This window comes from Crocodylus siamensis, chromosome 1 (genome assembly GCF_052110815.1).
Source record: "Crocodylus siamensis isolate JL-2025a chromosome 1, ASM5211081v1, whole genome shotgun sequence".
Taxonomy (NCBI): Eukaryota; Metazoa; Chordata; order Crocodylia; family Crocodylidae; genus Crocodylus; species Crocodylus siamensis.
The window spans coordinates 269,738,803-269,754,105 of record NC_143395.1 but is presented as its reverse complement, the minus strand read 5'-3'; the positions used below and the strand labels follow the sequence as shown (position 1 = coordinate 269,754,105).

Here is a 15,303-nt window from a genome sequence, read left to right as displayed (position 1 = left end):
CAACAGGACAGTGTTTCATTTCAAGTTTCATTTAGTTTTGAAAGCACTGTTCCATTTTGTTTTGTTTCATCTAAACTGTTTTGCTGTTTTGACGTTGTTTCGATACATTTTACCTGTAGGCTATAATGGGAAAGCACAAAGCTACCTATAACTTTGTCATTTTGTGGCAGATTTAGATTAAAACAACAGGGATAGTAACCTCCTCTCAGGTATGAAGTCTGCCAAGTGTCAAGGACATAAGTGCAGGGGTTTCTGGGAAACTGCACCTCAAAGTCTTGAAAGCAAAACTCACGTCATTTGTAAGTGTGAAGGCACAGGGGGTGAAAACAGGCTTTGTGGCCCTCAGCAGGCCCTTGCTGAGGCCAACAAAGCCTGCCAAGTTTCAAGGAGATAGGTACAGCGGTTTCTGGGAACCTGCACCTCAAGCTGCTGACAAGCAAAAGTCGTGACATGGGTGACACTGTGTGTGTGTGTGTGTGTGTGTGTGTGTGTGTGTGCGTGTGTGTGTGAAGGCATGCCTTACCTGGCACTGGGGCCTCTGCACAACACAGTAGTGTGCCCTAAAGAGGTCTTCTCCTCCCGTACAGCCTCAGTCCAGTCCACCACTTTAAATGACAACAGGTAATAACTTAGTAAGCAGCACAGTAGCACCAGCAGAATCTCAGACAGCCAAAACAGTCACAGTAAATATCAGAACAGTCCTTCCCCCCTCTTCCCCCTCCCTCTCTTTACTTTCTGTTTCCCTGCAGGCAAGCCCAGCTTTAGCTTTGAAATTCAAAGCATTTTGAAATGTTTCAACTGCCCTTGTTTTGTTTTGATGGTTTAAGCCCTTTGTTTCATTTCAATTTCACTGTTTCGAGCTCGAAACAAGTCAAAACAGTGTCAAAATGAAACAGCTGGTGAAATTTCACACAGCCCTACTACTTGTCCCTGGGGAAACAAATGCACATGCTCATCTGGGGACAGCCGCAGAGTTTATTCTGTACTGGACTGAGTGAAATTACATTTGATTCAGGATTTGTGACATCCATCCACTACTTTTGGATGTTGGTGTAATGCCAATTGCTCCAGTGCAGATGTGTTGTCTGTCTAGGCCACCTGTGCATATTAGAATTTAACTGGTGCAACTTGTCCTCACTAGAGGTTTGCATTCATGGAGCTGCATCAGTACAGCTACACCAGAAGCAGAGAAGGCCTAAATCCTTGAACAGCAGGTAATGTTACACCCAGCTGACTATGGCTGAGTCTAACAGTCCACTTGATATCAGAGGGAGGTGCATATTGGGTCCTTAATGCCCCCTCACAAGTACATGCCGCTACATGGCCAAGCATCACCTAGACACCATCCAGTTTTTTCAGTGATGGTTCTGTTAGTAATATTTTCCAAACTAGTTCACTAGAACCAGACTCACTGGAGTCAGTCTGTACATTCACATCATCAAGGAATTAAAAACTATTTCAGGCTAATAAATCAGTAATGCCCTACATGGGCCTTCTACATGTTTCAGATGCTCACTAAGATATATAGATAAAGTCAGCACAGTGACCAGATGTATTCCAAGTGTACAAGCAGTTGTGTATGTTTAAAAAATCCTGTATTAGACAAGTCTTTTTCATGATGGCTTACAATCTACTCAGACCAAAGAAGGGCTCTTTTCTGATCTTCATAACTGTAAGGGAACTACTGTTGGTAGTGAACAATGGATCTGGGACCATGTTTTGCATGGTCAGGCCATGAAGAGTTTATAAACTCCTCAGCACAAGGCTTGTCTCTTTTTCCATTGTCCAAGCATTATCAGTGATAAATAGTAAATAGGATAATGTGTGTTTTGTGGGAATTGAATTGCCAGAGGAATTCAGATCATCTTACCTGTGCAATGCATTTGATAATTTTATACTGAAGCACAGATTTTCTTACCTTCAGGATTATCAGTTCTTGAAAAGGTACCTGATTTTTTATTGTCTTTTCAATGACCTTAACAACTCCCCAACTTTCCACATCTATTTGCTTTATTATTTTGGGAGACAAGATAGGAATAGGGGGAGACAAGATGCACTTGCTATAAATAAATGCAAAGCTACATCTCAGATAGAAATATGACCTCAGATAAATATCACCTCAGAAACTCCTCCTTGGTGGTGGTGAAAAGTTCTGATCCAAAATCATCCAAAATCACACAGGCCAAGAGCAGTACATGGAAGATTTATGTGTGTTTGTGCTTCTATTTGTATATGCATGTGAATAAATGTATATGCACATACATACATATATAGTGGGATTGGCAAAAATGCTAGGTGTCCCTTTTAAGTACAGGTGCCTATCTTGTTTAGCTACTTTGGCTGTATATAGGTGTGCTGGTTTGCGTTCTAATTCGAACGCATCAGAGCAGACTCGCTTAATAGATTTGATTAATCTAATTAGTGTGCTGTAGTGTCACCTCATTGCCATGGGCAACTGGTGCCGCCTGATCTGGGGGGGCACCAGTGGCCAACTGCCACCGCCAGCGGAAGTGCTGGCTGCAAACTTGGAAGTGCTACTAGCGCTTCTCTCAGCACCCCCACATTCTCACGGGGTCACCAGCCATTGACCCCCCACTCCCTGACCAGCAAGGACCAATCTCGGGGGAGGTCACGTGCTCCCCTATGTGTTGCCTATGATCATTGCCATGTATATTAATCTCCCCTGTGTTTCAAAATGCTCATGGGGGTGCTTTAACTAAACCTCACTGAATGAGCTTTAGTTAAAGTGCTGCCATGCCCATTTTGAAATGGGGGGAGGAAGGGAGGGAGCTTAGTACACGTGCTAGTGAGCCATTTTAATTAGAGCAGCTGTTCAGGAACCACTCTAAAATACTCTTCTCCCTCTTCCAAGCAAGTGTATATGCAGCCTTTCATAAATCTCACTAGGGATGTGTTTGCAATGGCCAACGGAGCTTGGGAAGAAAGGGTAGGGTAATATTTATGTGCTTGAACTAACGCTCATGGTGTGGACACAGGTACATTTGGAGTCCTTTCAGAAGGGGAACCTTGCAAAAGGGCAGCAGCTGTTACCTTGTAATTGTTATGTGTGAACAAGCTGAGACTGATTTGGAGGTAGGGAAGCAACTCAGCACTGGTTCCTCCAAGGTTTATCTCGGCACATTTTGCTACACTTGAATCATTCTCAGCTCATTAACATGTAACAATTAGAATGGAACAGCTAATCAGCTAATGCCTTTTTGAAAGGTTTCCAAATGTATGTGGTGTCCAGTAAATTTGGATTAGTCACCCGGGAGCAGGCCTACAGTGTTATATAGAGTATAAACATGCAGAGACATGCACAAACATACAAAGAGTCTCTCTGCCAAAAAAGCTGCTCCTCTTATAGCTGAACAGGAGTTAACAGTTGTCACGATCAGACCACAGGAATCAGGCACAATTTCCTGTCCTGGTGTGAGGCAAAAAAAAAAATCCCTTTCCCCTGTTAAAGGAGTGTACCAGCTAAAAACTAGAGTACTAGTAAGCCTGTTTTATATTATTATTTTTATTTTCATTTGATATTCAGCAGTAAATTTTGCTGAAAGCCCTCATTGTAAATCAAGACATATTATGGCCCTAGACTGCAAGGGGGAGGCAGAACACTTTAGAAGAAAAAAACAACGCAGGGTGGATCCAGGGAGGGAGGAGATGCACTGGTACACTTGCACCTCTCTCTGGCCGTTGCTTCACCTAAATTTTAAAGCCAACTGCCTAGCAGTGGCAGCAGTATTTCCAGTCGGGCAGTGCTGAGGGAGCCATTTGATATAATAGCTCAATATAATTTACCTGATTCCTTCTAAACTCTTCATTCAGTAGGTGTTAATGATCCTCTCTTCCTCTTCTACCAATCCAGCTGTCCCTTGTTCTGCAAGACTGCTGTCTGTTAGCTGCTCCTGATAATGAAGCTTCTAGCTCTGCAGATTGTTTTTAACTCATTCTGGTGAAGTCATGTTTGTTTTTGCTTCAATCTTAAACTGAATAATACAGCCCTAGGCCCCTAGTGTATTAGCAAAGCTTCTTGTTTCTTTTTACCTGGAGAAAAATCAGTTAATTTTATATGTGATGAATGATGATGCACTTTTTCAATATTCTAGATTTGCCTACGCTGCAACATTATCATGTTCCAGAGATTTATTATCCAGAACAGACCATCTTCGGAGTGCAGGGGATGGGAAGAGGAGAAAAATGAGTTGCAACATGTTTATTACTCAGGCAGTATAAATATACTGAAATGTATCTCTTTGCTTAGGTAATTAAAGCATCTGTATCCTTCTCTCTGTCTTTCTCTGCAGTTCATCCTCATTCTGAGCCAGCTCCAGGCAGCTATCCTCAATATTTTGGCCATACACAGAATTATTCCTTGTGCACCACCACTCCCCTCTTCAGCCAGAGCAGCTTGTAAGTTCTTGTGGATGGGGTGGGGTTATTTTCTATTTCCTTAAACCAGTATTTGTTTAGATGCAGGGCGCTGACACAAGTGATATTTTGTCTCATAATTGGCCCCCTGACAGAAGAGCATGGCTGCAGAGCACTTTAAAAGTGCCCAATAATCTGAATGGGTTCAAATGAAGGTGTTCTGAAGTGAAGCGCCTTCATTAACTTCTGTCAGCATGCACCAGGGGCAGGGCTGGGCTGATGTAGCCCACCCTACCCCCAGTGCTGCCTTCAGAATGGGAGGGGGAAAAGGGAGGGGAGGGAGTTTTATCTGGGGTGTGCCCAGCCTGTACTGGAGTGTGGGGTGGGTGGATTGGAGCCCCCCCAGTGTGGAGGGGGAGGAGGGGCTCCAATCCACGCACCTCACCCTCCCGCACAGGCTGGGCAAACCCCAAACCAAGCTCCCTCTCCCTCCCTTCGTCCCCTCCCATTCTAAAGACAGCACCAGAGCTGGAGGCTTGCGGGGGCAGGGGGATAGGGTGAAGCAACTGCAGACACGCAGGCAGTCCAAACTGGAACTCAATCCCCCGACCCATCAGACCCAACAGCGAATGTCTCTTGGGTTGTGAAGAGCACTGTAACAAATGGCAAAGTGCCATGAATTACAGTGGGGAGCTGCATGTCCATCAGCACCCTCAGTGTAGCTAGCTCTAATGTGTGGCTTGCAATGTTTCGTGTTTTTCGTAAAATTTATTTCCTGAATGATGTCGGTACTTGTTTAGTTTAGTTTAGTTTAGTTTAGTTCAGTTTTAAATGAAAGCTGAGATTTTCATGTCTGTTCATCTCACTCTCATGGTCACAAAGAAAAACTTGCGAATGCAAAATACTAAAGATTCAGAGACCATGTGACAAAACTGGTTTTTTCCCCCCTCAAAATGTCTTGATTGTCAAGACAGCTTTTTTGGTGGGGCCTGGCTCATGGTTTTAAAATTCTGAAAAATGATTACTGATTTGGGTGTCAAGCTTTGAGAGATGTTCAAAGGTCAGATCTTCACAGAGAGTAGAGCGGCAGCTTTTTAAATAGCTGGCCTCTTTGACAGGTTTCTTAAATTGGGTACCCAAAATTAGTAGTCACCACCTTATATGATATACCAGTCTGTTGGGAAGTAAAATATGTATTTAATGGACTACTTTTCACAAGCAGCAAAACACTTTGCAGAGATATAAACCATTATGCATGAGAATTAAGGACCTGATCCTACAAGGTACTCAGTGCCTACAACTCTCAGGGAAATCACTGAGAATTAAGAGAGATTAGCATTTTGCAGAATAGCGCCTGATAAACATGAGTCAGGGTTTTAAATTGAATACTTAGCATAAGATCTAATCAGTGTGGGACCTTCAGTAAAAAGGTTGTATTGTAACAATAAGAATTCAGAATAAAAAATATTATGATGTGATGGTGATTGAACAAAGGTGGATCCTGGGGGGCCAGCAAGGAGGTCATTAAACTAATCTAGCTGTGAGACAGGGAACTGATGCACATACAGTAGCTAGGTAGATTTGGGCTTCTGAGATGTTTAACAAACAACAGTGACAAATTTTAGTAACAGAATCAATGTGGAGATGAAAAGTAAATCAGAGCCGTAGATCAGCACCAGAATTTCACAGAAACAGAACAGACCTACCCAAAACCACCTCAAGCCTGATGTTTGGGACAGAGCACTGTGCTAACAAGGGTGGTCCAAAATCATGGGAAGAAAACCCTTATTTTAGTAAGTTCCAAATATTTTGTTTTTACCATAATTTCACCATAATTTTGTTTCACCATAAAGCAAAGTTGCATTAAATCCAAAGCCTGTCGCAGAGCTGGGATGTGATTATGCCATTGTCCTGCAGAAGAACCCTAGACCAGGGCTGCTTGTACATGTGACAGGGGTTTAGTTCTCCCTAAATTGAAGTGGTGGGTTTTTAATTGGTGAGTTTTTACTTGTGTCGATTTAAAAACCCATTGTTTCAATTTAGGGACTTCCCTTACTATGACAGAACAGTGATGCCCCCTGTCAGCTCATACTTCCTCCCTCGCCACTATGGGCAGCTCTGCCAGGAAAAAAAAAAGTGGTGAGGGGCCTGATCCTTTTTTCCCCTGGAGCCTGCCCCCCTCCCCCACGACCCGGGGGTCAGCTGCTGGTGGGCCCTGAGCTGTGGGGGGCCCCAGACCTACCCTCTACAGTGGCAGTGCCCCTCCAGGCAGCACCCGCCCACTAAGACTGCACCTGGTCATGGGAGAAGCAGGCAGGCTCCATCAGGAGGGGGGAAGTGGGCCCCTTGTTGCTATTTTTTTTCTTGGTGGAGCCTGCTCATGTAGCAGGACTGGCCAGATGGGGGGCTAGTGGGCGGGTGCTGCCCTGGGTTGCAGGCAGCACCTGCCAGATCCAATGGTGCACGGGGCCCCGAAAGCCCAGGCATGCTCAGGGAAGCTTGGGCTTGGTGGGCTTCCAACACCCCCTGCACCTTCCCCGCCACCTTCCCGCTACCTGGGACTGCCCAGGAATGGGCTGGTTTGCCTCTGGTCAGTGCAAGAAGGTGGGAGGAGGGCAGCTGGGTATGCTGATGGCTGGAGAAGTCAGTGGGGATGGTGCACAGGGCGCTGGAAGCCTGCCAAGCCTGAGCTTCCCTGAGCACACCTGAGCTTCCAGCACCCTGAGCACCACTGCAATTTGTTACATAGCAAACGAAAATACATCCAATGTGTTTTACTTTGCTACGTAACAAAGTCACTTAAGTGAAATGCGAGACCACATGCATACAGCGTGACAAAATTGAAATGAAATACACTGCTGCAGGTGTAAACATGGATGACATTGAAGTGGTGCAAAAGGGCAATTAAGCCACTTTAAAGGACAACTTTGTCATGTGTACAAGTGCCCAGGACTCCCAGCTGAAACTCTACCCAGAAATGGGAGAAAATGACAGCAAGTACCCATGAGCTGCCTCCTCTTCATCCTTAGGTGAAGGGAATGGGGCAAGGACCCAGCATAGCCCAAGAAAGAAAGTAGCATTTGCTAGGGCTGAGTTTGCCTGGGCACACAGATGGTGTACTGATTTGACACCCCCTAACCCCAAAAGCAATCAGCTTTCTGTAGCTGATTTCTGTAGCTCTCTTGTACTAATACTGCAAGTACTGCACAGCTTCTGCTGGGAAACTCTTCCTAGGGCAGAGAGGGGCACATTTTTTCAGATGAAGTTTATTTACTGGAAAAAATTTGGGGTTGACTCAAACAATTCTCAAATTCATGCTTAAAAATACAGAAAATTTAAATACCGCATTTTTCACATTCTCTAGCTGGAATATTTATATTTTTTTCAGCCTGAAACAAAAAAATCGTTTTGAAACAGGCCTAAATTTCTTTCTAAAAAGGTAAAAAACAATAAAACCTTAAAAGAAAACTTTCATTTCAAGTTGCATGAAATATTTGAGATGACTAACATATTTTTTCCCATTTTTAGATTCACACATTAAAGCAAAAATTCAATTATTGGCGCATCTCTATGACTGTGTGTGGTACATGAATGAGCAATTTGCCAGTCTCGTGAAGGTGGTGATAAACTGAACTTACTCTTCATTTCTGATTTCCCTTTTTTTCTTTTGGCAGATATGAATCAACAGCTCCTTATCATGGAAATGTTTCTGATAACTCTGATCTCCAGGGTGGTCTATAGGAAAAGATACAATGACCTGGAACTTCCAGAATGTACTAACCAGGAAACTGTGGATGACAAACCAATCACCAAAGTCAACCTGAATGGGCAAGTTATTGGAGATAGGTCCATAAAGGTTTAAAACGGTGGATGTGCTCCTGTCTTATGAGAGCTGGACAATGCTTGTAGTCCTGCTTCAGTTTATCCTGGGATTGGTCAGAATTGTGACCAGTGTCCATGCACTACTTGGGGAGATGCCATTGCAGCTTTTATATCTTTGTATTGAAAATAGCAGATCTTCATGTTGAAACAACTCTGGCAAATACATTTGACCTATGCAGGAAGGACCAAAAAATGGAAGCATATCCCTTTCCTTATCTTCCAGAGATGAAAAGAGAGCAGGTTTTCAGTCTCTATATAATTTCCTATTGTTTGATCACCCTCAGCTTGATTAAATTATTCAGTTTAGCTATGAACTGATACAAGACATTGTTACATAGTAAATATTCATGCAAAGAGCCAACAGTAGTTAATTCAGACTTATTGTCTTTTCATGTCTCTTGTTTCTTTCCCTTGTTGCATGTGGCTTGGAATACTCTCATTCTCTTTGTCTCTACCTGATTTTCCAGTATATTGGATACCTTGCTTTCTCCTTTCACATCCATCCTCAATTCTTACTATTTCTAGCAAGATTACAATAGCTAGTGGACCTTATTAAATGCACTGCCACACACACATACTATAAACCTCAACAAAACCTGCTTATATTGTCCACCTACATAGTTACCAAGCTCTTCGGAAGGGAGAGCCGTCACTTTACCTGCAACTCTTCCATCTGTGAGCAATTTGTTACCATTCACAAATATTCAGAAGTCACTAATTGTAGATGGTAGTGTGGTCTGTTGAATTGGCCACTGGACTAAGAGGCAAAAGACAAGGGTTCTGTTGTTTGCTCTGTCACTGATCTGAGGTATCATGCTGGGCCTCAGTTTCTTCATCTACAAAATGGGAATAATGACATTTTGTGAAATGTTTGAGACCTTTGTGTAAAAATATTACTATAAAATAAACATAGATAGAGCAGGTCCCTTTTGCAACCCCCCCTCCAAAAAACCTGAACCAGCCTGAAAATTAATGGGACATAGATATTTATTAGAATCTTTAGGCCAAATTCTTTTATCACTTAAACCTGCCAGTTAACCACATTAAAATAAGGTTCCTTTTTTTACAAGGAATCTTTAGAAACCAGGGTTTTTGGAAGAAGCTAATGGCTCCATTTTGATTTAGTGTAAGATCTGACATGATTAACATTTTAAAAGGGTCAGGCTTCATGTTCGTCAGGAATTCAGAGGCAGCACTTTGCACTAAAACTCAGTTTGAGCTTGCTCTGATTTTTGAGAAATCTATTTCATTCAAACTGGACATTAATGCTTTGGACATGTCAGCAATAGGAAAATGTATCATGTTAGAAAATGTTAACTAATATGTCTTATTATATGATGTACAACTTTGCCTCTAGTGTAAAATTAGGCAAATGGTTCTTTTTTGGTTATGGGCAATTCAAAATAAACCTTTTTTGTTTTCATTTTGGGTTGATTTTTTTTATTTTTTTATTTTTTTTTTTTTTTACAAAAAAACCTAGGTTAATCAAAAGGTTATTTTTGGATCAAACATTTTGGATCAAAATTTGTTTTTTAATCTTTTAAGATCAAAAGAACAATTAAATGCAATTTACAAATGAAAAGTTGTTTCAGTATTTTCAGAATATTTTAAGCATGTTTTCCTAAATGAACAATTTGACCAACTAAAACACAATTACAAAATATTTCAGTGTTGCTGAATCTGCAAGTTTCTTCAGTAATGAAGTTTTGGTTGAAAGCTTTCATTCAACACTAGACTATCCTACTAGGTTTAATTTTGTTTGACTAACACATTTTAAACATTTATGCATATTATGTTCAGAAGTATGTTAAATATACATAGGCAATAATGTTCCCATGTCTGTAATGTAGTACTTATCCATGTAGGATAATATTTGATAGTGTTTTTACAATGGATTGGGCAAGTGAATGGCTAGAACTGTGGGGGAAATTAAATATTGGGAAAATTGACTATCTAGAGTCCACAATGTGCTCCTGATATATGGGAAACAGTTTAATTATTAGTGATGATCAAAGAAAAAGTGTGATTTTAAAAAAAGGTTTGGAAATTATGGCAAAAATTGTGGGTGGTTTTGTACATTAAATTAAATATCTTTCAGTATTTGTTCAGTGGGACCCATTGTTTACAATTGTTGCAAATAATGGATCAAGCTCCTAATGTCGCTAGGTTTTAAAAGTTCGATCATGTATAAGAAACAGGTAGAGAAACAGAACTATTTTAGTTCTTCCCCAACACAGTTTAGGAGTGCTATCTGAGCAAAGCAATAATTGACATTGGCCCTGCATTTGATGTACCTACTATGTGGACAAAAGGTTTAATTTCCCATCTAGCATCTGTCACATCACTGAAACATTTATTAAAATGCATTTTAAAACAATCAGTGTGAACATAGTTCAATCATGTGTGTCACTTTAGCTATTATGCTTTTAGGGAGATATTTAATGCTTGTACTTACTAGTCATCTGTCATATTTGAAAAGGAAAATGTAATGGTCAGGTAATGATTGGCAGGTAGACCTTTCAGCTGTCAGCTAAGAAGACACTTCTGATACACTCTTTCCAGTCACTAAGGTCCCAATTATGAAAGCAAATGATTATATAGAACCCTATACTTATATAAAAAAAAATATAGGGTTATATATGGTTATAATATTAAATGTTATAATGTGAAAAATAAAAATGTATATGTTTATATATGTGTGTGTGTTTATATGTGTGTATGTATATACACACACATGTTCCTTATGTTTATATATAAACATATTTTATTTTTAACCTTTTAAAAAATACTATTAAAAAATGACATGATGCATTCTCTTATTTTTGCAATCTGGCTTTTCTCTCTAAAGTTTGATGCCGAGGTTTGTTTCCTTCTAACATTAAGAGGTTCTTCTTCCTCATTCTGGTAATGATCACTTTCCAACTACTAAAGAAGTTGTGTTTTCAGTTGTGTGATATTGTGTGATGTTAAAGGTTTACAAATAATACAATATCAAAGCTCACTAAGCTGGAAAGTGACTACACTTCAAAATATGAGTCAAATTTTATACAACTGCCATAAAATGATATGTCTTGGAGGAGCTCGTGACCACATGCCATGCAGACTTTAGATAGGATAAGGGAGGATAAAGGTATTTTATGGTCCTTTTTTGCTGTGATAAAAACACCATCCAATTTAAACTAATGCTGCATATAAAAATGTGGGGGTTCTGTTCAAAGGTTAAAATATCATGGACAATTCAAACAAAGAGTGAGACTTAAGACAATAATATCAATCATATTCATACAAAATCACCATCATGGTGGCAGTGGCCCACCTCAGACTTTCCTATGCCCTGAGTAAGGCAGGGGAATTGCGGCAAAAAATAGCACATGTTTATGCTGGTAAAACTGTAATACAATGCAAGTGCGTTAAGTGGGAGGGGTGAATAAGGAGTACAACCTTATTTTTTGGCACTTTTAAAGTTTTGAATGCTTTTCCTATAGATTTGATGTTTAAATTGGATTGGCTACATTTTAAAAAGAGGGACAAAAAAAATCCATCATGTGAAGCTGTATTGACTCCCACCAGGTTCATTACCAGAATTAAAACCATTTAGCTCTACCCACCAAAACCTCTGCTACTGGAAACAACAATTACCTGCTAATAATAGCAGGTTGTCATTTTCTCCTCTAATATAGATATTATAAATTCTGAAGGGAATGTGTTCTAATGGTTTGGGACCTCTGCAACTTGGGTCCTCTAGTCTGTCCCAAATTTTTCCCCAGTATGTAATGCAGGGTTGTATCTAAGGAGCTGTGGTTGAACACTTGGAGATGTACTAGATCGTAGAAACTGAATGAGAGGCTCCATTATTGCTGCTGAGCTGACAAACAAGAACAAAAGGACTGAAGGAATGGAAGCACATGGTAACTGATCAATAGATAATCAAAAGCAGTGGATTTTGATCAATTGATGAGGCTGATTAGGAAATCATCTACCAAAGGAGAATGGAATTTACAAGAGCACTGATCTCTCATTGGCCACTTTAAAGAGGAGGAAGAAGCGGGGGTAGAGGAAGTCCATGGTCCAGAGGAGAAGCCATGATTATGCGTGCATGGAGAGGAAAATTGTTGACATCCAAGACAACCCTGACCTATTCCCAGAGAACGTTAGAGAGTGGTGAGGAAGCGGAGGCAGGGAAATGTATACAGTTGTTTACTTTGTTTTGTCTACATATGTATATTTTTTGTGCTGTCTACCATGAAAAAAATATTTTGTTCTTGAACCCTTTGGCACATCTGAATGTTATTTGCTTCAACTTTCACATGGAGAGTGTTGCCAGCCTTGACTGTTTTCTGGGGATTCAGGCTAAGCTGCAGGGCTGAGGATACAACAAAGCATCCTGACAGTGTTCTTATAGTTTCATAGTTTCATAGTTTGTAGGGTCGGAAGGGACCTGAGCAGATCATCTAGTCCGACCCCCTGCCATGGCAGGAAAGAGTACTGGGGTCAAACGACCCCAGCAAGGTGTTCATCCAACCTCCTCTTAAACAACCCCAGGGTAGGAGCCTGCACCACTTCTCTTGGAAGTTGGTTCCAGACCCTAGCCGCCCTGACTGTGAAGTAGCGCCTCCTGATATCTAGCCTAAACCTACGCTATTCCTGGTCACTCCTGGCGGTGCTCGGGGAAACAGTGACTTCCCCAATGCCTGCTGATCCCCCCTGACTAGTTTATAACAGGCCACAAGATCCCCCCTTAGCCTTCTCTTTTGGAGGCTGAACAGGTTCAGGTCCCGTAGCCTCTCCTCATAGGGCCTGCCATGTTGTCCCCTGATCATGCAGGTGGCCCTCCTCTGGACCCTCTCCATGCTGTCGACATCCCTCTTGAAGTGTGGCGCCCAGAACTGGATGCAATACTCCAGCTGCGGCCTGACCAGTGGCGCATAGAGGGGGAGGATCACCTCCTCGGACCTGCTCGAGATGCATCTGTGGATGCATGACAAGGTGCAGTTGGCCTTCCTGACTGCCTCTCCACACTGCCGGCCCATGTTCATCTTGGAGTCAATGATGACCCCCAGATCCCTTTCCGCCTCTGTGCTGGTAAGAGGGGAGTTCCCCAACCTGTAGGTATGGTGCTGGTTGTTCCTCCCGAGGTGCATCACCTTGCACTTGTCTGTGTTGAAACCCATCCTATTCTCGTCCGCCCACCCTTGTAACCTGTCGAGATCTGATTGTAGCCTGTTGCATCCTTCCAATGTACCCACGTCCCCCCACATCTTAGTGTCATCAGCAAATTTGAACAGGGTGCTTTTTACCCCCTTGTGAGGGGGCCAGGACCCCGAGGGGCCAGGCCCGAGCGGGGAACCCCGGAGTTCCGCCCAGCTTCCGGGGTCCGACCCGGAAGTCTGGCCGGGAACTTAAAGCTTCCCGGAACTTGAACCGGACCGGCGCGGGACCGGCCCGGGAAGATAAAAGGAGACCACCTACCCCGAGCAGAGGAGGAAGGAGGCTCCGGCGGGAGCCTGCCCCTGGAGCTGCGGAGCCAGGAGCTGCGAGGCCGAGAGCTGCGGAGCCGGGAGCGGTGGAGCCAGGTGCTGCGGAGCCGGGAGCGGCGGAGCCAGGTGCTGCGGAGCCGGGAGCTGCCAGGCCGAGAGCCGCAGAGCCAGGTACGGCAGCGCCGGGTGCCAGGCGGTGGGAGCCGGCAGCGGCGAGGCCGGGAGCCGGGGATCCGGAGGCGGCGGGGTCGGGAGCAGCAGAGCCGGGAGCTGGGCGGCAGGGACCGGCGGCAGTGAGGCAGGCAGCTGCGCAGCCAGGAGCGACTCAGCAGAAGCCTGCGGCGGCAGCCTGGGGAACGGCGGAGCCCAGGACTACCCCGCAGGAGCCGGCCAGGCAGGAAGCGGCAGAGACCGGGGCTGCCGTGAACCCCGACGGGACGAAGGTACCAAAGGGGCCAGTGGCCGTCGCACCGGAGGGAACCGGGAAGGGAGGCTCGGACGGAGGGACCCTTCTCCGGCGGTTGCGGGCTGCTTGGCCGCGGAAGATGACCCGCGGGCAGGGAGGCAGACCGGGTAGCCCCGCTGGGTCTAGAGAGTGAATCACAAGAGGTAAAGACACCTCAGGACTAGTGGAGTGATCAGCATCAGGGAGACTAGGTGCTGGTAGGACTCCTGTTGAGGGTCCAGCAGTGCGAGGGTACCCCCCCCCCCACTGCAGGACTAGTACGCAGACAAGGGAGCCCTAATGGAGGCTCCCCACCCGGAGGACCGGGCGAGGGTGTAGGGGAGGAGGAGCCCTCAGGACCCCTGGACTTTGGAGGTAGGATACCTCAAGTGGACCGCCAGCTTCCCGCCACGGGTGAACCCCATAATTCCATCAAGTCGTGGCAGGCGAGAGTGGCGAAGCGGAAACGGCCCAATACGTATCCCCTCCTCTCCAGGGGCCATCCGGGGATTGGGGGACTCACGGTAAGTGACGCACCCCATCCCCTCACACCCCTCATCCAAATTGCTGATGAAGATGTTGAACAGTGCGGGCCCAAGGACCGAGCCCTGTGGAACCCCACTGCCCACGTCCTTCCAGGTTGAGAAGGACTCATCCACTACCACCCTCTGGGTGCGGCCCTCCAGCCAGTTGTCGACCCATTTGACTGTGTGGGTGTCTACACCACAGCCCCCCAGTTTCTTAATGAGAACAGGGTGAGAGACAGTGTCAAAAGCCTTCCGGAAGTCCAGGAAGATTATATCCACTGCTACCCCTGTGTCTAATGATCTGGTGATTTGATTGTAAAAGGCCACCAGGTTGGTCTGACAGGATGAATGATGCCAAAGTAAATCTTTGCAGGTGTTACAACTGGTATGTTCAGCAAATGTACAAAATAATGAACATGCCCTACTAAACAAAAGTGGATTCAAGCAAAAGACTTAGCTGGGAACAGCCTGGAAGAAGGCCATGAAATAAATAACCCAAATGAAGCAGATTGGTAGTTTGTGTCATCAGAAATCTCAAACTTAATTTAACAAAGGTCATGTCTTTGTTATTTTTTTTTGTTAGATAAGTTAGAGAAAT

At 44.0% G+C, this 15,303-nt stretch overlaps 2 protein-coding genes across 5 annotated transcripts in view; both read left to right on the top strand.

Annotated features, from left to right (window-relative positions):
• The window catches only part of LOC149874470 (organic solute transporter subunit alpha-like), an 88,515-nt gene extending 76,099 nt beyond the window's left edge, over positions 1-12,416 (top strand). Inside the window, exons 10-11 of the mRNA XM_090062131.1 lie at positions 4,311-4,416; positions 8,049-12,416. Coding sequence (XP_089918257.1) covers positions 4,311-4,416; positions 8,049-8,236 — 294 coding nt within the window. The 3' untranslated portion in view covers positions 8,237-12,416. The remainder of the gene's footprint in view (positions 1-4,310; positions 4,417-8,048) is intronic.
• A 1,218-nt stretch (positions 12,417-13,634) lies between these two features.
• Positions 13,635-15,303, top strand: part of PDK3 (pyruvate dehydrogenase kinase 3) — a 112,984-nt gene continuing 111,315 nt past the window's right edge. Inside the window, exons 1-2 of one of the 4 annotated variants that reach the window (XM_090062084.1) lie at positions 13,635-13,829; positions 13,860-13,904. The gene's annotated coding sequence lies outside the window, so the exon portion shown is untranslated. Of the gene's footprint in view, positions 13,830-13,859; positions 14,703-15,303 lie in introns of all 4 variants that reach the window. The other 3 variants (XM_090062077.1, XM_090062066.1, XM_090062057.1) reach the window with 3 other exon arrangements.